The 27579-nt window shown below is 43.4% G+C and overlaps 1 protein-coding gene across 4 annotated transcripts in view; it reads right to left on the reverse strand.

Moving 5' to 3' along the window:
• Window positions 1-4859, reverse strand: part of zfpm1 (zinc finger protein, FOG family member 1) — a 260492-nt gene extending 255633 nt beyond the window's left edge. For all 4 annotated transcript variants that reach the window (XM_055649048.1, XM_055649046.1, XM_055649047.1 and 1 more), the window contains exon 1: window positions 4578-4859. In XM_055649048.1, coding sequence (XP_055505023.1) covers window positions 4578-4782 — 205 coding nt within the window. In that variant the 5' untranslated portion in view covers window positions 4783-4859. The remainder of the gene's footprint in view (window positions 1-4577) is intronic.
• Between the last annotated feature and the right edge of the window lie 22720 nt (window positions 4860-27579).

The following is a 27579-nucleotide window of genomic DNA, read 5'->3' on the forward strand; positions in this document are numbered from 1 at the left end:
AGAACATTCACCTTGTTTGCTCAAACCCAATTTGAAAAATTTAATTTTATGTAAAAAAAAGATTTAAAAAAATGTTATCATCAGGCAATGAATAATCCAGGCAGTTTTTTTTTTCTCCCTGGCATTTTGGTGGAGTGTGATAAGGCTAAAAACAACAGGCTGCTCAGTAAAGTGAAAAAAAGAGATAGATAACATTGATATGCACTCCTACACAAAACAGTCCAACCCTTATCTTTGCTTTTTATCACAGTTTTTTTTCACACAACCGGACTGGAAGCTCCTTTAATAAAACACATTGAGAGGGAAAAAAAAATAGATGTGAAGTTTTAACTCTCCCCCTTTTTAAAAAAAAAAAGAAACATAATTTATCAAGGTATTATCGAGAAATCCAGACACCCTAATCAGCTCCCATGAAGTCAGTATTTCCATTCTTATCTACTGGAGGAGTGGAAATGGAGAAGTGATTGTCAGAGCTGTGCAGATTACTGGAGTGGAATGCTAATGGAGGACAAGGCCCGACCATTGGTCGCTTAGTACTTGCTATCTGTACCATTATCAAAGTTTATCAATGCAACCATCGCTTCATAGTAATGGGGACAGTTCAACTTTCTGCATTATCATATAGCAAACCTGCCCATGAGGCCTTCACTGAGAGTGTGTTATGCAGCTCAGAGAGGGAAAAGCAATGTTGGTAAAAGGTAACAAAGAGTGAAAACAGAGAGGTCTGCACAGACAAAGGAAGAGAAAAATACATAAGAACACATTCTCTATATAAAAAAAATAACTGTGGGGGGGGAGGAATTATTAAAGAGAGAGTATGCTTGAAGGGAATACAAAGGATAAATAGTAACAGTTTAAAAACAACGGAGAGAATGCCTTTAAGATACCTGGTAGAGAAAACAATTAGGCAAAAGGGGGAAAAAAATAAAGATTCGGGGAAATCAAGGACAGCAACCAAGTACTCTGCTATGTTTGATAATAGACCACAGAAAGAAATGATGCAAAAAGAACAAAGCAATAAAACGGGGGGGAAAAAACTAAAAGGACACATTGTAGAATTATAAAGAACGTATGATCTCAAGTACATTACATTCTTTGCTTTCACAAATGTAGCTGATACAAGATATTCTAATTTTAAAACAAAGTTTGTGTAGTGAATATTTATTAAATATTTTCTCAATGATAAACAGCAACTTTAGCTATTATTAAATTATTTTCACTGAAGGACACAGTTAAGAGCAAGTATTTTCCTCAGCGACAGCAGAGAATGAATATTCCAGACACAAACCAAGAAAAAAACCCAATCAACCGTGCACTAATAAACATCCCCTGCCTACCAAACAACATTTAACATTAGCCATGCTGTGACAGAGAATAACTGTATTTCAAGCATGGGTCTTTAAGATCTAGCAGCCAACCTGCACACAAAGCATGTATGTTCAAGCAGCTGAGAATATTAAAATAATGTTCATCAGCTTCTATGTCTTACCATAGCTTCTGCCACTTAAAAATCTACTGGGGCTTTAGGGACATTTGGAAGCCATTCCAATAATCTGTGGTTAACAGACATTTCACAAATCAGCACAAACCCATGCTTGTAAAAAGACTTGTTTATTTTCACACTCATTTAACCTAAACAAGGAACAACTTCACTAATTGTTACACTTTTTTAACAATAAATTATCAGACAGTTTTAGCATCAGACCTCAGTTTACATCACATGTGCACAGAAATTTGCAAATTGTAATGATACTGAAGTCCAAAGAAGGGTCAAATTACTATTTGCTTTCCGAAACAACCTGTTTATAAGGATATACAGTAAACTCTCGTTTATTGGTATTTATGCACCTATAATTCTCATGCAATCAACAAAATTATCTGTGAATATTTCAATTTTTATCTCAAAATGTGCAAAACACATTATTTATTTGTTTATATTTATATACAAGGGTGGTGTATTTGTAGGCTGATTAGCAAAAACATCCTCTTTTAAGATTCGACACTTCATGAGACAGTTAATGAGACATTTGATTTATCTTTGCTGTATTTTACATTTGTACTGTTAAGCCTTAAAATATAGAATTGCAGTGCAGAAAGAGTAAGGTAAACTATATATAGTTCGACAACTTATTTAACGGTTTCTGCATAAATTGCAAGTGTATAATGTACAGTAAGTTTCCCAGAACAGTTCCTTTGCAACTGGCAAATTCACACAAGCGGTGTTCCTCATTCCCTATGGATGTCTGAAAGTATACTGTCATTAGATTGCAACACTTTATTTACTTGTATTGGTCCCTGGCAAGCTGTTCAAATCCAGTTTAAAATTGACTTATTCATCGATATAAAAAGGCATGATTATGCATTTTCATAAAGCATGGCAGCATCACCACTCAACCCTCAAAACTCTGCAAGCTGTTAAGAATCTTTTCAAATAACATGGATAACTTTTGTCACATGTTTAAAATAATACTGCTTTTTATATACATAATCAGGGTGGAGGAATGGACCGAAGTGTGGCAAGTGAAATTTAATGCTGAGCAATTTGAGGTATTGCAATTTACTGGAAAGAATGAGAACAGGCAAGATAAACTAGAGAGAGCACAACTCGGAAAGTGATAGAAGAGAAACATTTGGGAGTTCTGGTCCATCGAAAGTAATGCATGGCCCATCAGAATCCTTATACACCAAGGGAGTCAGGATGAGCCCAAATAAAGCTTCAACATTACTGGAATATTGCAGCAATCATGAGGGCACACTTTATGAAGGAAGGAAAGGATGTGGGAAGACTAGAGCAGAAATTTATAAGGATGGGGGGGGGGAGCATAGTTGAGTGTACAGAGTGGAAAAGCTGGGGTCATTTGCCTCGGCACAAAGCAGATTGAGATGAGATCTGCAAGATGTTTTAAATTATTAAGCATATAACCAGAATAGACAGAGCAGAGAAGTCCAGAACTAGAGCACAAAAACTTTGCTCCAGATTCCAGCATATTTTGTGACTCTTAGGGCCCAGATAATGTTGGTGACTGGTAAAAGAGCCCAGAGTGACACTAAGTCGCTTTTTACTTTGAACAGAGAGGTCAGGGCCTGAAATGCACTACCAGCGGCAGAAATGAAGGCAGATTCAATTGTAGCATTCTGAAGGGGAAATTATCTGAAGGGAATTAATTTGGAACTTTCTGGAAAATGGGACTAGTTAGCTGTTCTTAAAGCTGGTGCAGACTCGACAGGCCGAATAGCCTATTCCCACGTACGGATCCTTCTATCAGTCTGTAAAACAACTGCCACACTCTCTTGAGAATCAAACCGACCATAACATAAATCGTGTCCACTCCATTGAAATCGGACCACTAACAAACATAAACTAATCGGATTTATCGTCATCGCGACATTTTTGGTTTTGAAACATTCTCCTATCTATCGATCTATCCCCGTCTTGGTAAACACTTAAAAGCAAATTCAGTTCATGCATCTTGGAAGATTATATTTACCAGACATAATCTTGATCACCACTAAACTTTATTTGGAGAAGAAACAAAGTTACAGTACCTGACGAGTGTGCATTCAAACCAAATGAGCTACTACACGTTAAGCCTTGTCTAAGTGCGTTCTTCTGCAGCTTCAGAATCTAAGTTATTTATCTTTCATAAAGTAAATTTCTTAATAAATTACCAACGTTACGTAATAACCCACAGCTAATTTTTCATATCGCTACATCAATATAACTTTCCCCCCCTTAAAAATAACCGTTACCTGGATCCTATCTAGACGGCACCCTTGCAGTCAAAATCTGTACAGTACCTAAGAAAATTAACAAGTCAAAATTTTGAGTTTTGTCTAATTTCAGGTGGTGCATTAATATATATATATATTTAAAAATCTAAGCTCCCTCCATGTCTTTCTTTCCTCTTAACACTTGATCGAGCTCTCTATTTTAGATTAAAGGAATCAATGGCATTAATAGCTTAACGATGGAATCGATTTCATCAGCAGGCTTGTTTTTCGCGTTTTTATTTCTTTGTATTTGTACAACCGTCCCACTCGGTACCTCTCCGGTCTGGTTCGAACTGATAAGAACTGTTATCGCATTTGGCAATCTATATCAGGACCTAGATCAAGCCTCCGGCTTATCGTGTTTTCTCATCAACCAGTCTACAGTCAAACAAGCTCCACTTTTGTTCTATGCTTCCTCCACCAGAGAGAAAAAAAAAGTCGTCATCAGAAAAAATGCACTGTTTGAAAGAAATGAAATTAAAATCATATTTAAAACATGGGAGAATCTAGTGTCATGACCCGCCGCTTGTTATTGCGATCGATTTAAAACGCCGGAGAAGTAAATGTGAGCAATTCATATTTTTTTTAGCTTGCGTTAGGTTTCTCTATCGAGATCGGTCGCTTTAAAAACAAATCTTGTCTTTTCTACTTCAGAACTGACTTCTGAACACCTGCCTGGAAACGGAATAGGCTGGAGAGCTAAGAGAGACGCCGAGGCGCTGTGATAGTTGACAGACAGCAAGAAACACAGAGAAAAGAGAGTTTGTGAAGTGAGCAGAAGAGCAGAATGGAAGCGACAAACTCACGTTTAATCTGCCGGGGGTTACTCTGTTTCCTCCTGGACATTGTGGCTGCCGGTTGCCGTGGGCTGGCGGGCTGGTGGGCGGGTGGGGAGAGGGCAGGTCTAGGGGTGGTGAGCTGCGGTGGGAGCTGGCAGCATGGTGTTGCTGGCTGGCTGGCTGGGTGAGTGAGTGTGGACAGCCGGGCCAGCCCGCGGACGCTGGTTCCCATTCACAAGCAGCGCGCTCGCTACTTAGTATCCAGCCGCACTCACCCGCTACAATGTAGCAGCAGCACCACACACGCCCGGCGTACCGCGTCACCACGCACGGCGCCGCCGCCGCCATGGCAACCCGCCGCGTCCCCCTCCCTCCCTCCCAGCACGTCACCACGCACCAGCGTCAGTAGAACTCTCAGATGGAACAAGGAAGTGCAGGCAGATGCACATAATGCTGGAGTAACTCAGCAGATCAGGCAGCATCTCTGGAGCAGGCAGATGTACACAATGCTGGGTAACTCAGCAGATCAGGCAGCATCTCTGGAGCAGGCAGATGTACACAATGCTGGAGTAACTCAGCAGGTCAGGCAGCATCTCTGGAGCAGGCAGATGCACACAATGCTGGAGTAACTCAGCAGATCAGGCAGCATCTCTGGAGCAGGCAGATGCACAATGCTGGAGTAACCCAGCAGGTCAAGCAGCATCTCTGGAGCAGGCAGATGCACACAATGCTGGAGTAACTCAGCAGGTCAGGCAGCATCTCTGGAGAATACAGATGCACAATGCTGGAGTAACTCAGCAGGACAGGCAGCATCTGTGGAGCAGGCAGATGTACAATGCTGGGTAACTCAGCAAGTCACACAGCATCTCTGGAGCAGGCAGATGCACACAATGCTGGGTAACTCAGCAGGTCAAGCAGCATCTCTGGAGAAGACAGATGCACACAATGCTGGAGTAACTCAGCAGATCAGGCAGCATCTCTGGAGCAGGCAGATGCACACAATGCTGGGGTAACTCAGCAGGTCAAGCAGCATCTCTGGAGCAGGCAGATGCACACAATGCTGGGTAACTCAGCAAGTCAGGCAGCATCTCTGGAGAAGACAGATGTACACAATGCTGGAGTAACTCAGCAGATCAGGCAGCATCTCTGGAGAAGACAGATGCACACAGTGCTGGAGTAACTCAGCAGGTCAAGCAGCATCTCTGGAGCAGGAAGACACACAATGCTGGGTAACTCAGCAGGTCAAGCAGCATCTCTGGAGCAGGCAGATACACACAATGCTGGAGTAACTCAGCAGGTCAAGCAACATCTGATGAGGAAAAACTTTTTCACCCAAAGAATTATGAATTTGTGGAATTCTGTGCCTCAGAAGGCGGTGGGGCTGATTCACTGGATGCATTTAAAAGAGAGTTCGATAGAGCTCTTAAGGCTAGAGGAATCAAGGGATATGGGGAGAAGACAGGAACGGGGTACTGATTGTGGATGATCAGCCATGATCACATTGAATGGCGGTGCTGGCTCGAAGGGCCGAATGGCCTACTCCTGCACCTACATTCTGTATCTATGTATCTCCGGAGAAGATAGACACACAATTAGACACTACATGCTGGAGTAACTCAGCAGGTAGGCAGAATCTCTGGTGAAGATAGGCACACAATGTTGGAGTAACTCAGCATGTCAGGCAGCATCTCTGGGAGAGGGAATAAGTGACATTTAGGGTCCAGACCCCTTCAGAATGAGTCAGGGGAGAGGGGAACAAGAGATATGGATGTGTAACGTGAACAATGAGAGATCAAAGCAGATGGACACACAATGCTGGAGAAACTCAGCAGGACGGGCGACATCCCTGGAGAAAAGGAATGGGTGATGTTTCAGGTCGAGATTCTTCTTCAGACTGAGAGTCAGGGAGAAAAAAGTGAGTATAGAGATATGGAAGAGTAAGGTGTGAAAACCACAGATCAAAGGGGACAAAGTTCAATAACATGTTAAATGGATCATTGTTAACAGAAGGGAAGGCAACAACAAACAGTAAAGTTAATCAGGAGGACAGTGAAACTAGTCGGAGGACAGAGAGAGAGGGAAAACAAGGGTTACTTGAAGAAATCAATATTCATACATCTGGGGTGTAAGCTGCCCAAATATGGGGTGCTGTTCCTCCAATTTGTGTTGGGCCTCACTCTTACAGTGGAGGAGGCCCAGAACAGGAAGGTCAGTGTGGGAATGGGAGGGGCAGTTGAAGTGTTTAGCAACCGGGAAATCAGGTAGTTTTTAGATGACTGAGCGAAGGTGTTAATTAGAATTGGCCGCCTGGCATCTTGGTTTGGTTCCCTCATTGGAGCCACTATGCAGTTGAGAAGTGCATCCCTGTGTCACCAATCATCAGTCAATTATTCACCCGCCTATCGTTTAAACATATTTTACAGGAAGGCCAAATTTCACACGTCCTTAATGTGTTGGAAGGAACTGCCAGTGCTGGTTTACACTGAAGATAGTAGAAGGAGTAGACATAAAATGCTGGAGTAACTCAGCGGGACAGGAAGCATGTCTGGAGAGTCTGATGAAGGGACTCGACCTGAAACGTCACCCATTCCTTCTCTCTAGAGATGCTGTCTGTCCCACTGAGTTATTCCTGCATTGTGTGTCTATCTTCACACAGCCTTATCAATGTTGCCACATCACCCTTTCTCATGGGAATTTGACCCATGTTGATATACTGTATCTCTCAAACATTTTAACAAAATGGAGCTTCACTCATTTGGATAAGGTTCAAAACTATTACATTCTTTGTGACCACAAATCAAACCCCTGACTTTTTTCTTGACAATTTTTTATCAGTAATGTGTCTGACACATTGGGGAAATTGGCAATATACAATAGATACAGGAGTAGGCCATTCGGCCCTTCAAAATCTTGCAGAACTGTACTGGTCCCCGGTAGCCAACCAGAAAAGGCCCCCTTTATTCCCACTCTTTGCCGTCTGCCAGTTTGCTAATCCTCTGTCAATGCTAGTACCTTGCCTCCAATATACATGGATACATGGAGCATAGGTGTAGGAGTAGGCCATTCGGCCCTTCGAGCCAGCACCGCCCTTCAATGTGATCATCCACAATCAGTACCCCGTTCCTACCTTCTCCCCATATCCCTTGATTCCGTTAGCCCTAAGAGCTCTATCTAACTCTCTTGAAAGCATCCAGAGAACCGGCCTCTGAGGCAGAGAATTCCACAGACTCTGTTTGAAAAAGTATTTCTTCATCTCCGTTCTAAATGGCTTACCCCTTATTCTTAAACTGTAGCCCCTGGTTCTGGACTCTCCCAATATCGGGAACATGTTTCCTGCCTCTAGCGTGTCCAAACCCTTAATCATCTTATATGTTTCTAATCTAACGGCAACTCTTCTTAAGTAGGCTAGTGATATAATCACACCGGTTCCTAGAATGGGGAGGGGGCACATTCTTTCTCAGCCCGAAACGTCACCCATTCCTCCTCTCCAGAGATGCTACCTGACCCGCTGAGTTACTCCAGCATTTTGTTTCTACCTTCGATTTTTCCAGCATCTGCAGTTCTCTCTTACACAACAGGGAGTAAGGATACCTTAATTAGTAATCTGCTGCCAAGTGTAACTAGAGGGAGGAAGTGGAACTTAAAGCAGGCAGTAGAAGAAGCACAAGCAGCTCTGAGTTATACAGACATTGTTGGTAGGGTGCAGCAAGGGAAAGGAGGCTTAGGGCTCAGCACAGGGCAACCAGTGTGGAGTAAGGCAGGTTCCACAGAGAGGAGGACATTGATTGTAGAGCAGGTATGTCGTCAGGCGAAAGCAGTGAGGTGTGTAAGGGCAGTAGCTCAGGTTAAGCAGGGACAGTGGATGAACTGGGGAAGTAGAATAGAGGAGGTTTAGCTGGAGGGAGCTGAGGTGCATGGAGGTGGGTCATGTAAGTTTCCTTATAAGGGCTATTTATGATGTGCTGCTATCACCGCAGAACCTCAAACAATGGGTTGGTGGGGACTTGTATGTCGCTTGTGTTCAGAAGTGACAACGTTGAGGCATATTTTATCAGGATGTAGGGTCTTTCTCAGGGTCAGTATACTTGGTGGCATAACGAGGTATTGAAGTGCAGAGCTGCAGCAATTGAGAGGAGGAGAGTACAGGTGAATTCAGTGGGATCAGGACTGGGAGTAACGATTCATTTTGTCAGTGAGGGAGAGAAAGGTGGAGGAGGGAAGTTTGCAGATAGGTACGAGTCAAGCTAGTTACGGGGAACCAATGATTGGGAGACGCAGGTAGATTTAGGAGGAAAGCTTGTTGTTCCACAGGAAATATACTAGTTTGAGGCCTGATATAGTGTTTTGGGCAGTTAGTCAGCTGAGTAGGCCATTCGGCCCTTCGAGTCAGCATCGCCATTCAATGTGAGGATCATCCACAATCAGTACCCCGTTCCTGCCTTCCCCTCATATCCCTTGATTCAGTTAGCCCTAAGAGCTCTATCTAACTCTCTTTTAAATGCATCCAGTGAATTGGCCTCCACTGCCTTCTGTGACATTGAATTCCACAGATTCACAACTCCCAGTGTGAAAATGGTTTTCCTCATCTCCGTTCTAAATGGCCTATCCCTTATTCTTAAACTGTGGCCCCTTGTTCTGGACTCCCCCAAACATCGGGAACATGTTTCCTGCATCCAGCGTGTCCAATCCCTTAATAATTGGATATGTTTCTATAAGATACCCTCTCATCCTTCTAAATTCCAGTGAACACAAGCCCAGTCGTTCCATTCTTTCATCACATGACAGTCCCGCCCTCTTGGGAATTAAACTCGTGAACCTACGCTGCACTCCCTCAATAGCAAGAATGTCTTTCCTCAAATCAGGAGACAAAAACTGCACACAATACTCCAGGTGCGATCTCAACAGGCCTTGTACAACTGCAGATGGACCTCTTTGCTCCTGTACTCAAGTCCTCTCATTATGAAGGCCAACATGCCATGATCTTTCCTCATTGCCTGCTGTACCTGCATGCTTACTATCATGTTTCCTATCTTATAGTAGCCCCACAATGTGGCTCTTCTATAAGGCCATATAAAAGCCCGTCTGTAAATCCAACTAATCAACATCCACTGACTCTCCTTTGTCTGGTGTGCTTGTTACTTTTTTTAGAAAACTCCATCAGATTTGTCAGGCAAGATCTCCTCTTAACAAAACCATGCTGACTTCAGCCTATGTTATCATATGCTTCCAAGTCCCCCAAAATCTCGCCCTTCATAACAGATTCTAAAATTTTACAAACCACAGAAGTCAGACTAACCTGCCTATAATGTCCTTTCTCTTGCCTCACTCCCTTCTCAATGCATTTTCAATTTTCCAGTCCATTGGAACCATTCCTGACTCGTGATTCATGAAAGTTCACTAATAATGCCTCCACGATCTCAACCGCTACCTCTTTCAGATCCCTGGGGTGTAATCCACCTGGTCCAGGTGACTTATCCACCTTCAGACCTTTCAGCTTCCCAAGCACCTTCTCCTCAGTGAGACCCCCCCCCCCCCCCCCCCCCCCCCCTTACATCAGTCTGAAGAAGGGTTTTGACCTGAAACGTTGCCTATTTCCTTCGCTCCATAGATGCTACCTCACCCGCTGAGTTTCTCCAGCATTGTTGTCAACCTTCTCCTCAGTGATAGTGACTACACTCACTTCTGCCCCCTGACTCTCTTGAATTTCCGGCACATTGCTGGTGTCTTCTACTGTTAAAGGCTGACACAAAAAAAGTGTTCATCTGCCATTTATTTTTTCCTCAACACTACTTCTCCAGTCATTTTCCCAAGGTCCATTGTCCATTCTTTCTTCACTTTTACTATTTATATATTTGAAAACACTTTTGGTATCCGCCTTTTATATTATTAGCTACTGTAGCTTGCCGTATTTTTTTTATTATCATTTCTCCCCTTATTGCTTTTTTAGTTGCCTTCTGTTGGTTTTGAAAAGCTTCTCAATTGTCCAGCTTCCCATTAATCTTTGACATGTTATATGCCTTCTCTTTTTGCTTTTATGCTCTCTGACTTCCTTTGTCAGCCACAGTGGCTTCATTCTTCCCTTGGTATGTTTCTTACTCTTTGGGATGAAATGATCCTGCATCTTCCAAACTGCTCCCAGATGCTCCAGCCATTGCTATTCCACTGCCATTCCGTCTAGAGTCCCCGTCCAATCAACTTTAGCCGCCTCCTCCCTCATGCCTCTTTAGTTAGCTTTACTTAACAGTAATACCGATACCTCTGATTTCAGCTTTTCTCTCTTAAATTGCGGGTTGAATGTCATCACATTACGGTTACTACCTCCGATGGGTTCCTTCATCTTAAGCTCCCTAATCAGGTCTGATTCACAGCACAACACCAAATGCAGAATATCCTTTCTTCGAATCGGCTCAACCACAAACTGCTCCAAGAACCCATCTCGTCGGCATTCTACAAATTCCCGAAACGCCACCCATTCCTTCTCTCCAGAGATGCTGCCTTTCCCGCTGAGTTACTCCAGCATTTTGTGTCGATCTTCGACTTTTTGATTGGATGTGTATCTGTGGATATTCAGCTCCCCGCTCTAATTGTCTTTCAGCTACGCCTCTGTGATGCCTATAATGTCCTACCTGCCAATTTGGAACTGCACTATAAGCTCATCCACCTTGTTTTGTAAAATGCGTGTATTTAGATATAACACCTTCCGTTCAGTATTTACCATCACTCTTCCTAAAATGGTCCCCTATGTTGTCTGACATTAGACTCTTATCCCTTTCTAAACTTCCACTTATTTCTTATTCTGGAGTGTTCAATAATCTCTCCTGCACTCTCCTTCACTTGAACTTTCTCCATACCTCCCCAATCTGTTAAACACACCCCCTAAGCACATGAATGTTTTGGACAGCAGCCATAGTGGTCAACGTAATATGTAGCATTCTGCATAACCTTGCATTGCTAAATATTCGTACTTAGTTAACTTGTGAACTTGAGGCACCAGAACAACAACTGATTAAAGGAGGACATCTACACATACTCCCATTTATATAAACTACTACCAATCAGGGGTTATGGGGAGAAGGCAGGAGAATGGGGTTAGGAGGGAGAAATAGATCAGCCATGATTGAACGGCGGAGTAGACTTGATGGGCTGAATGGCCTAATTCTGCTCCTGTCTCTTATGACCTATTCAGATGAGACTGTAACTGTGTATAGGACATATACACCATTTCCTCTCAACAGTTGGACATTGTATCCCTGTGTTTTTTGTCCCAATCTTGGGTTTCAATTTACCGGTAGCTCATCTCTATTGGACTTTGAATGTTCCCGTGGTGGTTACAGAAGCAGCACAGACAGCATTTATTCACAATACCATGCATTACTGTGTATGTCTACGTATCCGTTCCATTTGTCTCTGCAAGCTTAAGGGAGAAGACTCCGGCTTACAGCCGTGGTGACTGGGAGTAAAGCATAGAGAATCCTTTAACATAAAGCAATAATAGCCTCGTCCCTTCTCCACATTGTCAGTCTCCAAGGTAAAAGAGGAGCCTTGATACATTTATCCTTATTAGTCCAGAGCTATATTGAGTAAAAAAACCTTGTAAATCTGTTAATTTGTATTTTAGGGCAGATCCTGACTCAAACCACATGAACTAATTACACAAGCTGCGTGACTAAGATGGTTTCTGCTACTCTCTTTGCAGATTTTAATCTTCAGAGTACCTTCTTCACAGGAGACTGCAACTGAAGGTAAAACTCTCCATCTCTCCTTCATGATGGGAGGTGGAGGAATGGGAAGGGTCAGTTGCTGCACACATTGGTGTTTGATATCAACCTGGTCTCCACTTGCTGGGCTGCCTTGAGTGTGGCTCCGATGAATCTCTATTGACCCTTGTGGCACACTTGTGCCAATAGTCACTTTCTCTGATGAGAGCACCCTTCTGATGTCAGCCCGTTCTTGTGGAACCACATTTTAGTCTTCACTCACCAATATTATTTGTAAAAGGTTGGAAGAAGGACATCAGGTTTCTCAGGATGCATCATAGTTTGATTTGGGAACGGCTCCATCCAAGACCACAAGAAATTGGGGCGAATTGTGGATGTAGCCCAGACCATCACACAAACCAACCTCATTCATGCCTCACGCTGCCTCGGCAAGGCCAGAAGCATAATCAAGGACCTTGGCCACCTCTCCCATCAGGCAAAAATGTATGGAAGTGTGAAAATGCACACCTCCAGTTTCAGGGACAGTTTCTTCCCAGCAAAGGAATCATCCTACCACAACCAGAACTATAATCTACCTCTTTGGTGACCCTTGGACTATTCTTGATCAGATTTTGCTGCCTTTACCTTGCATTAAACGTTATGCCCTTATCATGTATCAATACACTGCGAATGGGTCGATTGTAATCATGTTTTGTCTTTCTGTTGACTGGATAGCACGTGGCAAATGTTTTTCACTGTACCTCGGTACACGTGCCAATAATAAACTAAACTAAACTAGCAGATGTAAAGCCAGGTAGCAGTCTATGAAAACACCAAGCGCAGCAAATATATTGTGGGCCAGACGTACGATGCTTGGAACTGACCCATTCCAGGATATTTCTGGGAATGATGCTGGTGTCGATGGAGAAGTATCGTTTCTTGGGGGGTTGCAGCTTGAGAAAAGCAAGAGACACATTTTCCTCCACAGTTAATACCAGGCCTGCTGAATTCCTCCAGCAGTTTTTGTTCAAGATCTGCTGCGTCTTGGGTCTCTAGTTTAGGAGATTACTGAGATTAAAGAGGAAATGCAATAGATGGAAATGTGCCATTCTGTGTTATTTCCTGGGGCATGATGCATGCCTCCTTTAGTTTAGTTTAGTTTAGAGATACAGCGAGGAAACTGGCCCTTCGGTCCATCGAGTCCGTGCCGACCAGCGATCCCCGGTCACTTTCACTGTTCTACACACACTGGGGGTAATTTAAAATTATACCGACTATTAACCTACAAACCTGTACGTCTTTTGGAGTGTGGGAGGAAACCGGAACTCCCAGAGAAAACCCACATAGGCCACGGAGAGAAAGTACAAACTCCGTACAGACAAGCACCTGTAGTCTGAATCGAACCTGGGTCTCTGGCACTGTAAGGCAGCAACTCTACCGCTGCGCCACTGTGCTGCCCTGTCTAATCATTTAGGAATTTCATAAAGTTGCACTTCTTAATGTTAGAAATACCTTGTCCAGTATTATATCTTTGGGTCCCACTGTGAATTCATCTCCTGCAACACGTTAGTGTGAATACTGGGAAGGCTATCAGCCAAGTACTGTTTCCCAGATACTGTTAAACATATTATATTAAAGACATGGTGGTATCAATTTGTTTAAGTGGAGAAAGGGATTTTAATGTTCTGTATGCAATTACTGCATATTCTGCTTGTGGATCTGATGAAACATCTAATCATACTGTCTTCAGTGTCGCCCAGTGCAGAGTGAAGTGTTGGTTGGATAATTCTTAATTTTAGAAGTAAAATGTCTAATGATTCACTGGAAGAAAGGGAAGTCAGTTCAGTTGTACATTTAAAGGACGTAGTACATAAGTTCATGAGTGATAAGAACAGAATTAGACCATTCGACCCACCGTCTACTCTGCCATTCAATCATGGCTGATTTATCTCTCCTCCCTAACCCCATTCTCCTGTCTTCTCCCCATTACCCTTCACACCCATACCAATCACAGAGTTTGCTGACTTACAGCACTTGCAGCGCCAGAAACCCGGGTTCGATCCCGATTAAGGGTGCTGTCTGTACGGAGTTTGTACGTTCTCCCCATGACCATGTGGGTTTTCTCCGAAATTTTTGGTTTCCTCCCACACTCCAAAAGACGAACAGGTTTGTAGGTTAATCGGCTTGGTATAATTGTAAATTGTCCCTCGTATGTGTAGGATAGTGTAAGTGAGGGGGATCGCTGGTCGGTGTGGACTCGGTGTACTGAAGAGCTAGTTTCCTCGTTGTATCTCTAAACTAAATTAAAATAAATCTATCTCTGCCTTAAAAATATCCTTCTGATGCACTAGTTTGCAGTTCATGCAGTGACAGGCAGTACTCATTGCCAATATCATATCCATTCATGTAGCAGATAATGTATTTTGTTCCAGCATACACACATGGACACAAAGCCATCTGTCCCACTTGTACCATGTCTCACAGTGCAAGGGAAGGTCTCTCTTGCAAAATATCTGCACTATTTTCTGCTCCTCTTTGTCTTGCTACCATTGCGTTTAGTCTGAGATAGATTCTTCTGTGCCAAACATATCAGAAACATAGAAAATAGGTGCAAGAGTAGGCCATTCGGCCCTTCGAAGCAGCACTACAATTCAATATGATCATGGCTGATCATCCAAAATCAGTACCCCGTTCCTGCTTTCTCCCCATATCCCTTGACTCCGCTCTCTTTAAGAGCTCTATCTAACTCTTTCATGAAAAGATCCAGTGAATTGGCCTCCACTGCCTTCTGTGGCAGAGAATTCCACAGATTCACAACTCTCTGGGTGAAAAAGTTTGTCCTCATCTCAGTCCTAAATGGCTTACCCCTTATTCTTAAATTGTGACCCCTGGTTCTGGACTCCCCCAACCTCTTACGAATGTTGTATGTTTCTATAAGACCCTCTCTCATCCTAAATTCCAGTGAATATTGCATTAAAACATTCCTCGGCCATCCAAAACAGTTGAATTTTCTAAAACATCTATTTCTTAATCCCTTGTTGAACCACTGCATTGCTAAGAGATGTACTGTGATTTTCAAGAACCCCTTTTTACACACCATTTACATCAATATATAAAAATATATTGGAATATTTGGCACGATTCACCATGTGGAGCATATGACCTATGCTTTAATATTTCCTGTGAACTGTATATATATTTTACTGATAGAATAACATATTTGTATGCCAGAGCCTGTTATTTGATGGCACAAGAGTCTCTTTAATTTCTAATAGAATGCAATGCCAACCTTACTAGATTGCAAAGAAAGTTTAACAAAGTACCTAAGAGTCACTTTGACTGTTCTCTTATACATCGGCAAGACCAAACATAGGCTGGGCGATCGTTTCGCTCAGTCCGCCTGCGGCTACCTGATCTCCCGGTTGCCAAACACTTTAATTCCTCTTCACATTCCCACACTGACCTTTCTGTCCTGGGCCTCCTCTATTGTCAGAGTGAGGCCAAACAGAAATTGGAGGAACAGCACCTCAAAGTTCTCTAACTTCAAGAAACTCTTGCATACCCTCTCTCTCCATCCCTCCCCCACCCAAGTTGTTGTTCTAGCTACAAAGACATCTTGTTGAGTCTCATTGGCTGTAACTCCTTTTCACCTAGCCAACAGCTAACATTGACCTGTTTCCTTTATCATCGTTACTTTTTTGCACATCTTTCATGCATCTATCTATCTTCTATACTATTACTAAAGCTCTCATCTTGTCCACCTTCCGGTTTGCGTTTTTTTTTAATTTGCACAAAAACGGCACCGTATATCACTAGGATTTTTTTGCCACCTTACTCACCGTTCTCCTCTGATCCAAGCGCACCATGTTTTGTTCCGAATGGTGGAAGATTACAAAAGTTATGAAGGTTTAAAAGATTGTGAGATCAGCAGATTGGTCTTCTCGCCTGTCTGTCACCATGAAGGTAACGCCCCTTCAGGCACCACTGTCAATCACTGGGGCGAGGAGAATAAAGCCCCGGAGGCGAGGCAGAGTCCACAAGCCGTATTGATTGAGTCCACAAGTGCGGAGTCGGGGAAGCTACTGTGTGGAGTCAGGGAAGCCGGTGAGTGGAGCCGGGAAAGCTACTGTGTGGAGTTGGGGAAGCCGGTGAGTGGAGCCGGGAGGTGCTGTGTGGTGCCGTGGCCTGTGGCCGCTGAGTGGAGTCCCTCGCCCCCCACACCCCCCCCCCCCCCCCCCCCCCCCCCCCCCCCCCCCCACCCCACCCCACACCCCACACCCCCCACACCCCCCCACACCCCCACACCCCACACATGCCCACCCCCCCCATACCCCCCCACGGCATTGGGCTGGATTATGTTGATCTAACCCACTGGCCTTTCTTACCTCCTGCCCTAGCCCCATGGTGGCACTAAACGTCTGCAGCAACAAACCACACATGACCTTGCGGTCTCTTTCTTATCATGACCAAAAATCTGTTGCAGTGTTTCTAAATGCTTTTTGTAATCAGAAACTCTTAAAAACTGAAGTATAAACTGAATTTGACTGAAGTATAAAACAATATTAAATTTTTTAAAGTATTTGCGGACGTTTTCAACCTCTCGTTGCAGAGGCATCTGAAGAAGTGTCTCGACCTGAAACGTCACCCATTCCTCTCTCCAGAGATGCTGCCTGTCCTGTTGAGTTACTCCAGCCTTTTGTGTCTATCTTCGGTTTGAACCAGCATCTGCAGTTCCTTCCTGCACATCACTGATGCCAGTGCCTAAGAAGAATAATGTGACCTGCCTCAATGACTACCGATCAGTGGCACTAACATTAGTGGTGATGAAATGCTTTGGGAGGTTGGTTATGATGCATATCAAGTCCCACCCAAGTGAGAACCTGGACCCACCACAATTTGCCAGCAGTCACAATAGATCAATCTGGCCCAGTCTCCAATCTGTACTGCAGCACACTTGGATGATAAAGGGCCTGTCCCACTTAGGCGACTTTTTAAAAAAACAGAGAGGATGAGACGGAGTTTCTTCCCATAGGCCATTAGGACTGTAAACTCTTATCTCACCAGGGACTCATTTAATGTACCAATTTGCTGTTGTGTTGTGTCTTTTTAATATTGCTGGGGTTTTTTCTAATATGTGAATACTGGTTCTGTTCTATTCTGTTCTGTTGTTTTTTTGCACAATCCGCAGGCATTGCCACTTTTGTTTTTTTGCAGTTATTAAACCATAGTCAAGGAAGCGTCTTTGAGATATCGTTAGATTAGGGCAGCACTCTGACATTCCTAATATTATTAATTTTGAATCTGACTGCAATTGAATTTTAAGTGTTTCAGAAATGATATTGAATATTCCCGTCCAGAAGTTTTGTATTTTTATACAGGATACAAAATAATGAGTTAGGGTGGCTTCCTGGAAGTGACGTTTATCCCTCAATACCACCAAATTGATCAAAAAGGCGCAGCAGCACCTTTACATTCTGAGGAGGCTCACGAAAGCTCACCTGTCCCCCCAGATCCTGTCCAATTTTTACCGCTGTCCCATCAAAAGCATCTTGACCACCTGCTTCACGGTATGGTACAGCAGCTGCACCGCAGCTGACAGGAAGGCACTACAACGGGTGGTGAAAACCGCTCAGCACATCATCGGTGCCCCGCTCCCTGCCATGGATGCCTTCCACCGAAAACGGTGTCTGAGACGGGCCGGGAAAATCATCAAGGACCCCTCTCACCCTAACCATGGACTATTTGCCCTCCTCCCATTAGGGAGGCGGTACAGGAGCCTCAGGTCTCGCACAAGCAGGCTGAGGAACAGCTTTTTCAACAACACCATTACACTGCTGAACTCGGAGTCCCGACGCTAGCCATCCTTAGACTCTCCCACTTGTGTACAGTTATCTGCCTATGTATCAGTTTTAATTCATCCACAATCCACACATTGTTAAACAGTATTTTTTTTTAAAAGTTTTATTGTATGTCAACTTTGTATTTTTATTTTTACTTCTACTATCTTGCACTGTGACTATGACCAGACGCTAAACTGCATTTTGATGTACCTATACTTGTATTTGCGCAATGACAATAAAGTTAAATTGAATCACAGAGAGGAGAGACAGTTGGGAAGGTCTTGTTCAATTTGGTCTTTGAGTAGTATAACCTATGCAATACTTTAAATTGTATCAGGCAATGCCTGGCATTTAAAGAACAGTAGTGTATGTATAGTAGGCTTTCCTCCCATATATCTTTCGAAATGGGTAAACCCAGCTCGTCCTCCCATGCTCGCCTATAAATCTCAGAGGGTGGGGTGTCAATATTTAGAACAGTGTTACAAATGTAGGATATCAACTTATTTGTATCGGCATGTCTATTCAAACAATCGTCTAATATATCTGGACCCCTTAGAGGACAGTCTTGTGTATATGTTTCCACATAATCTTGGATTTGAAGGTATCTAAAAAAATTATTGGCATTCAAGTGATATTTCTCCTGTAGTTCTTGAAAAGAAGAGAGAGTCCCCTTCTTATAGAGGTCTCCCAACAGGAAGGTGCCAAGTTTAGACCACCAACCATTTGCAGTGCTTTTTACTTCAACCCAAAACCCAAACCCCCAAACCAACCATTTGCAGTACCTTTTCCTTCAACCCAAACCCCCACCAGCTATTTGCAGTGCTTTTACTTCAAACCAACCCCATTTCATTTTCAAACCACATTAAGGGCACTCAAGGTCAGTAAAACCACACTCACAGTTTTGTAGGCTGTTCAATGTTATTCACAGCTCAGACTCTGAGACGTGACCATCTAACTTCCCCCATCTTGCAGAGACTGACTGAGGCACAACACTTCTGGGGTTTATAGTCCCTCCCCCCTCCCACCAGCAGGGGCAGCAGATAGAATGTCATCATTTGTAAAACATTAATAACTCTTTTATGTTTCATCAATAGGAAAAATCCTCTTGTTCTGCGCAGCGGAGGGGGACTCTGAGTAAGATGGCCAAAAATCACAGCCGTAAGTGGCAGCATTTTTTCTAAAATCATGAAACAGGAAAACAGGAAGTGGTCAAGATCTTACTTTTAGTAATATAGATGGTGATTCTGAAGACTCCCTGAGAATGTATCTTCTTTGATGAGCTTGTATCTGCTCCTAAGATGAGGTCTCCAACCCACGTTAGCACGACCAACCATACCATATCAGTTTAGAGTAATAGATCACACCCACTGGTTGATCACCAATTATTAGTTCAGTTTAGTTTTGAGATACAGCTCGGAAACAGGCCCTTCAGCCCATCGAGCCCACACCGAACACTAACACTATCCTATACTCGCAACAATTTTTACATTTATACCAAGCCAATCAACCTACAAACGTGTGATAGAAAGATCTGCAGATGCTGGTTTAAAGTCTGAAGAAGGGTTTCGACCCGAAACGTCACCCATTCCTTCTCTCCAGAGATGCTGCCTGTCCCGCTGAGTTACTCCAGCATTTGGGGTTAACCTACAAACCCGTACTTTTTGGAGTGTGGGGGGAAACCAAAGTTCTCGGAGAAAAACCCTTGCATGTCACTGGGAGAACGTACAAACTCCATACAGGCAAGCCTTTGGCACTGTAAGTATTGTAAAGCAGCAACTCTACCACTACGCCACCGTGCTTCCCTTTGGTTGTTTACCAGTCTGAAGAAGGATCTCGACACAAAACGTCACCCATTCCTTCTTTCCAGAGATGCTGCTTGTCCCGTAGAGTTACTCCAGCATTTTGTGTCTATCTTTGATGTAACCCAGCATCTGCAGTTTCTACCTACTCACTAGATCTTATGCCAGCCTTTGTCAGACTGGCTATTGTTGAAGATTTGGGTCAAGACCCTTTTTAATGGTCCCAATCCAAAACTTATCCATGTTCTCCAATGATGTTGCCTGACCTGCTCTACCATTTTATGTCTAACTTTGGTGTAAACCAGCATCTGCAGTTCCTTCTTAAACACCCATTGGTTTGTCAACTGAGGACTCCTTGGATGAGAATTTGAGCTGTTAGTGCAAATCACACTGTGGGTTTCGACGGAGTGTGTGAGTGGGCCTTGTTTGATGATTGAGCAGACTGCCGTGATTACTAAATGTTGCCAGTTGGGTGTCTCGATGTCGGCAATGTGTCATTCAATCATGAATGAAAATGGAAAGTAGTGATTTTCAAAACTGGTAGTTTGCACTGAAAACTTTCAATTTAATCTATTATAACTGGAAAGAAGGAGCCTTACATAGCGAAGGCTTGACCACCTCTGTCAATCACGTCTAGAAATAGTTTAAACACAGAGGGGAGGGGCCCAGGCTAGTTTTGCAATGGGCACCTATTCTAATGAATCCCTTGAATTCATGTGTTGAATGTAAAATAAAACTCTATCCTGCATCAAAAACTAATGCTGATGGTCCAATTTACAGACTTAACTTTTAAAAAATGATGGGCGACCTCAATAAAATGAGCGCGTTCAGACCAAATGCAGGAGTTGGAAGCTGAAGGACTGGATACAATGATATCTGGTTCCTCGGCCCAGCAAGTTACAAACTCTTCTGTGATGGTGAATGGGAGAACAGAAGCAGCAACTTCTGACCTGTGGTGTGCTTTGTAATTGCATGCTGCAATGAGTAAGCATGGATGACCGGAATGCACTGACACATAGAGTAGTCAAGTCAAGTGAAGTCAAGTCACTTTTATTTATATAGCACATTTAAAAAACAACTCTCGTTGACCAAAGTGCTCATCATTGGTGGAGGTACTAATGTTATACAACATTGGTTCATAGATTAAGTAAGTACATAAATACATACATATAGCCCTCACTCAGAGGACGTCAAGCAAGGCTTGAGAGTAAAGATAAGTTTTAAGTCTCGACTTAAAAGGAGTTGATGGAGGGGGCAGTTCTGATGGGAAGAGGGATGCTGTTCCACAGTCTAGGAGCTGCAACCGCAAAGGTGCGGTCGCCCCTGAGCTTATGCCTAGACCGCGGGATGTTCAGCAACCCCAAGTCGGCTGATCTGAGGGACCTGGAGGTGGTGTGGTGGGTAAGCAGACTTTTGATGTAGGTGGGGGCAAGCCCGTTAAGGGCTTTGTAAACATAAAGAAGGATCTTGAAATTTATTCGGAACCACGCAGGGAGCCAGTGGAGAGAGGCCAGAATCGGGGTGATGTGGCCCCTTTATCAGGTGCCCGTCAGGAGTATCACTGCGGCGTTTTGGACCAGTTGCAGGTGGCACAGGGAAGATTAGCTGATGCCAGTGTAAAGGGAGTACATCTCTCTATAGAACTGGAGGTTAGCTAGCAATCTGACCCAGTATTTGAAATCTAACAATCAACCATTACCAGAATAAATTGAATGTTGTGATATGATGGCAAGTTCTTAGTATTCTTTGGGTTTTGTAAGAGGGTTTTATTTCCAACTTCCACCTATACTTCCCACCCCACAAACTCAATGAGACACCTTAGCAATATACATTTTGTACATAGAACCTATTAGCTATTAATCCATCAGTTTTACTGATATAATAAGCTCCTTTAATTTACCACTGAAAATATTAATTTAAGGTTTTGTGTCTTTCATGTGGTACAAATAATTACACTTTCAATGATGGAAATTAGCTTATATCTTTGGAAAGAATATGACCAATGGAGATTTTTTTCACTGAGTAATCACAGCATTGTGTAGGTAGGAACTGCAGATACTGGGTTACTGGGTTACACCAAAGGTGGAAAAAAAGTGCTGGAGCAACTCAATGAGTCAGACAGCATCTCTGGAGAAAAAGGATGGGTGATGATTCGGGTCCAGACTCCACTTCAGACTGATAGTCAGGGGAAAGGGAAATGAGATATAGATGGTGATATAGAGAGATATAGAACAAATGAATGAAAGATATGCAAAAAAAGTAATGATGATAAAGGAGACAAGCATGGGGTAGGTACATATGTGGACAGATGCACTGTCGGATTCATTATTAGGCCAAATATGTATTTTAAGACCCTGACCTACTTTCATTGCAACAATGGCTCAAGTAAATACAATAACTCCATGGCAGTTAACTTAGCTAATGTGTTTTGATGACCCTGCAGTTAATTTCACTGGAAATATTGACTATTTGCCAGGGAGGGAATAAGTATATATAGCATGGTAAGATTAAACATCCCATTCCCTCACCACTTAGGGAGTAACCACCAACATAGATGTGCTTAAATGATAGAACCTTGAACATAGAATGCGTGCGACCATTCAGCGTGAACGTTCACCACTACATGACCATCTATGCTCCTGGTTTTGCGGGCAAGAAATATGCGTTTATCAAAGTATTCAACCAGGTGACTGGTGAATACGGCACAGTGACGCAGCGGTGGAGATGCTGCCTTACAGGGCATACAGCGGCAGAGACCCGGAGTCAATCCCGACTACGGGTGCTGTCTGTACGGAGTTTGTACGTTCTCCCCGTGACCTGCGTGGGATTTAGATAGATAGACAATAGGTGCAGGTGTAGGCCATTCGGCCCTTCGAGCCAGCACCGCCATTCAATGTGATCATGGCTGATCATCCTCAATCAGTACCCTGTTCCTGCCTTCTCCCCAATATCCCCTGACTCCGCTATCTTTCAGAGCCCTATCTAGTTCTTTCTTGAAAGTATCCAGAGAACTGGCCTCCACCGCCCTCTGAGGCAGAGAATTCCACAGATTCACAACTCTCCATGAGAAAAAGTGTTTTGTCATCTCCGTTCTAAATGGCTTACCCCTTATTCTTAAACTGTGGCCCCTGGTTCTGGACTTCCCCCAACATCGGGAACATGTTTCCTATGAGATCTATGATGGATTTCTCTCACACTCCAAAGATGTACAGGTTAGTAGTTTGTAGGTTAATTAGCTTGGTAAAATTTCCCGTAGTAGGGTAGTGTAAGTGTGCAGGGATCGCTGGTCGGTGTGGATCCAGTGGGCCAAAGGGCCTGTTTCTGCGCTGTATCTCTAAATTAAACTAGCGCACTGGCAATTTTCAGTCATTAAATCTATATAAATGATCCTCCGCCTGCATATCCGATGGTCGTTAATCCACATTCACTACAACATGAAACTAGTTAACACAACTAGTTAACACAAACTAGTTAACACAACTAGTTAACATTTAACTAGTTAACACAAAGCAGTTTTCTTAAGGATTCATGCAATAGTTCAGTTTGGAGATACAGCGTGGTAACAGGCGCTTTGGATCACCCAGTCCACACCGACCAGCGACCCCCACACATTAACACCACCCTACACACACTAGGGACAATGTTACATTTACACCAAGCCAATGAACCTACAAACCTGTACGTGTGGTGTGGGAGGAAACCGAAGATCTTGGAGAAAACCCACTCGGTCATGGAGAGAAGGTACAAACTCCGTATAGACAGCACCCGTAGTCGGGATCGAATCTGGGTTTCTGGCGCTGTGAGGCAGCAACTTTACTGCTGCACCACTGTGCTGCCCCAGTTGCAGGTTTGCTGGTTCTCGTCAAGTTTAATGGTAGATTGTATCAATGCACAAGATTTATTTCCTGGTCTTTCACTATGTTGTTCCCTGTGCCATCGTTAATCTGGGTCTAGGTACTAATGGGCTGATGGATAGGTTTTTCTGAGAAATGAGGGTTATGGGGAACAAGGAAAATGGATTTGATATCAGAGATCAGCTATGGCACAGCCATGCAGGACGGATCATATCGTTCACCAGATTTCTGAAGCAGGTTCATTATTCCAGGCGCTGTCAAGGAAGAAATTACCAAGCAAACAGAAAAAATGATTCAAGGATGTGTGCTCAAATCTTTCTCGAAAGGTAAACATTCCCATTGACTTCAGGTAATCTCAGGCCATGACCACTCAGAGTGGAGAAGGAATATTCAGCATGGTTTTGATAATGTGTAGGACGGAACTGCAGATGCTGCTTTACACCAAAGATAGACACACATTGCTGGAGTAACTCAGCGGGACAGGCAGCATCTCTGGAGAGAAGGAATGGGTGGCGTTTCGGGTTGAGGCCCTTCTTCAGACTGTGCTGAATTCTGAAGAAGGGTCTAGTCCCGAAACCTCACCCATTCCTTCCCCCCAGAGATGGTGCCCGTCTCGCTGAGTTACTCCAGCAATGTGTGCCTATCTCAAGTGTCGATAATCTTGAGCCTAGGCATGAGGAGCACACAGGACTCCTGCACGAGTGGTGAAATGAGCGCATCACATCACAAACTAGCGGCTGTCCTATCAACTGGCTCCTGCCCATCTCTGGAAGTGTCATCTGTTCCTACGTTGGACTCATTAGCCATCTCGGAACCCACAGAGCTGGAGGGACAGCTATCCCAAGGGAGGGCTTTGTGGGGGGAGAGTGGTTTATAATGAGAATCATGTGCTGCTGCTAATGATGAGGCAAGAACAGGGTGTACAGTTGGTGTAAGAAAGAACTGCAGATGCTGGTTTAAATCAAAGGGAGACACAAAATGCTGGAATAACTCAGCAGGACAGGCAGCGGCTCTGGAGAGAAGGAATGGGTCTGAATCAGTCTGAAGAAGGGAATCGACCCGAAACGTCACCCATTCCTCCCCTCCAGAGATGCAGCCGGTCCCGCTGAGTTACTCCAGCATTTTGTGTCTACCATGGTGTACAGTTTACACTGTGCAATACTTCTTCTTGCTGATGGGGTAAAAAGGCGTAGTATAAATAGCGCTCACAGACTCTCATTACAGTTTTTCTATTAAAATATCGCTTTTCAATTTGGGAAGGAAAACATTCCATTATTATGAGGAAACATGGGTGTAAAACTACATAATAGTTTGTAGAAAGAGTGTCCAGACTTTATAGATTAGAGTTAAGTAATTGCTAACAAAATAAATGTGAGCATATTTTCGATATCTTCTAAGACTTGATGTCTTTGATCCAGATAATGAGTTTCATGAATGTACAATAATCTTGATAGCAGGTCTCTAACCAGACAATAATAGAACTAACTACACTAGGGGCGACATGGTGGCGCAGTGGTAGAGTTACTGCCTCACAGCGCCTGAGACCCGGGTTCGATCTTGACTGTGGGCGCTGTCTGTACGGAGTTTGTACGTTCTTCCTGTGACCTGCGTGGGTTTTCTCTGAGACCTTCAGTTTCCTCGCACACTCCAAAGACGTGCAGGATTGTTGGTTAATTGGCTTGGTGTATATGTGAGTTGTCCCTAGTGTGTGTAGGATAGTGTTAATGTGCGGGGATCGCTGGTTGGTGCGAACTGCTGTTTCTGCGTCTCTCTAAACTAAACTAAACATGGGTAAATGATGGAATGACGTGACTGCAGGTTAGAGTCCATCCTCTACATGGTAGTCTCTAACCAGGCAATAGTAGAACTAACTGCACAAGGGGAGGCAGGGTAACGCAGTGGTAGAGCTACTGCCTGACAGCGCCAGACCCAGGTACAATCCGGAATGTCGAGTGTTCCCCCACTCCCTCGTCGACCGCGCTGGGCATCGCGGGTCGACCCGCGGCCCGCGTTTGATAAGGGTTGAACGGTCTCAGTATTGCCATCCTCAATTGGTCATTGAGAAAGTCACGCAATATTGTTTAAGATCTGTTTAGCAACAACCCTGAAAAGCACCTCTCAGAACATGATATTTTTAATTAATAATGCTGAGAACGGTTTGAAGTTTCCTTATATTTATTTTTCTAGTCATAGAGTGATACAGCATGGAAGCAGGCTCTTCAGGCCAATGTACCTACACAGGCCAACATGTTCCAGCTACACTAGTCCCACATGCCCGCGTATGGCCCAGATCCCTCCAAACCTGTCCTACCCATGTACCTGTCTAACTGTTTCTTAAACATTGAGATAGTCCCGGCCTCAACTGCCTCCCCTGCCAGCTCGTTCCATACACCCACCACCCTTTGTGTGAAGAAGTTATCCCTCAGGTTCCTATTAAGTCTTTTTCCCCTCACCTTCCCCTTCTAGTTAACGGGTAGATCTGAAAAATAACACCAGCCACAGTAGACTACGTTATATAATCACTCAGCCATGATCACAATGAATGGCGGTGCTGGCTCAAAGGGCCGAATGGCCTCCTCCTGCACCTAGTTTCTATGTTTCTATAATATACAATAATTTAAAAAAGTTAAGAAATACACAGTAACTACAAGCAATATAATTTATGGAATGTTCATCAGTGCCAGAATCTGGACTCAACACTATCATGCTGGAATGGACTATTCTTCATAGTATGTAATTGATACCACGACAATTAATGATTAACATTTCCCATTAATATTTCACACAACACGCTAGCGCAAGTATAATTTATTGTTCTCAAAAACTATAGAATTGTCGCCACTGCCACTTGAACAAAATGCTGTTCCCTTTGGCACTTATGGTGTTGGAATGATTTACATTGAAGGTAAATGTGTTATGTAAATCAGACCTCTGTGGCAGGAGGTTTCGAAGGTTTTAGTCTCAATGTGTACTGATAGCTACAACAATGCTGGTTTTAATTGCATTATATGTAACTGGGCTTGAGTTGTTCAGTTTTTCCATCGGTAATGACAAAATGTCCCCTTTCTTCCCGCTCCCCCAAAACGAAGTTGAAAATGTATCTATTTATTTTTCTCTAGCAATTATGGTGTTGAGAATATATATCATAATGTAAATCATGACCATTGCTTTCAAGATGGATGTATTGTGCAAGGAGCACTGGTCGATCACGTTTGTTTCGGAAAACAATGGAATAAATATATCAGTGACTGGTTAATTTGGCAGGACACAGAATAGCAAATAAATAAGTAGTAATGGACATCTTTTAAGGTGCAGCCGTTATTTATTGGTATTGGCACTTAAGTTCATTATCGGATTCACAAGTTAATGCATTTAGATGAAGATTTTTAATAATAAAAAATACTAAAAAACTAAAAAGCTAGAGACCTGGGTTCGTTCCTGACCATGGGTGCTGTCTGTGCGGAGTTTGTACGTTCTCCCCGTGACCGAGTGGGTTTTCTCCGAGATCTTCGGTTTCCTCCCACACTCCAAAGACGTACAGGTTTGTAGGTAAATTGGCTTGGTGTAAATGTGACATTTTCCCCAGTGTGCGTAGGATAGTGTTAATGTGTGTGGGTCGCTTGTTGGCGTGGACTCGGTGGGCTGAAGGGCCTGTTTCTGCTCTCTATCTCTAAACTAAACTACACTTGATTTATCCAAAAATGGAATCTGAAAGATTTCAAGGCAGTACTTTCTGTTGGGCAAAACACAAAAGCTGGAGGAAGTCAGTGGGTTAGGAAATTGAGGGAATGGACAACTAAGATTTCAGGTTGAATTTTGCATGCTCAATCTAAAATTAA

This window comes from Leucoraja erinacea, chromosome 17, assembly GCF_028641065.1.
Source record: "Leucoraja erinacea ecotype New England chromosome 17, Leri_hhj_1, whole genome shotgun sequence".
Lineage (NCBI taxonomy): Eukaryota > Metazoa > Chordata > Chondrichthyes > Rajiformes > Rajidae > Leucoraja > Leucoraja erinaceus.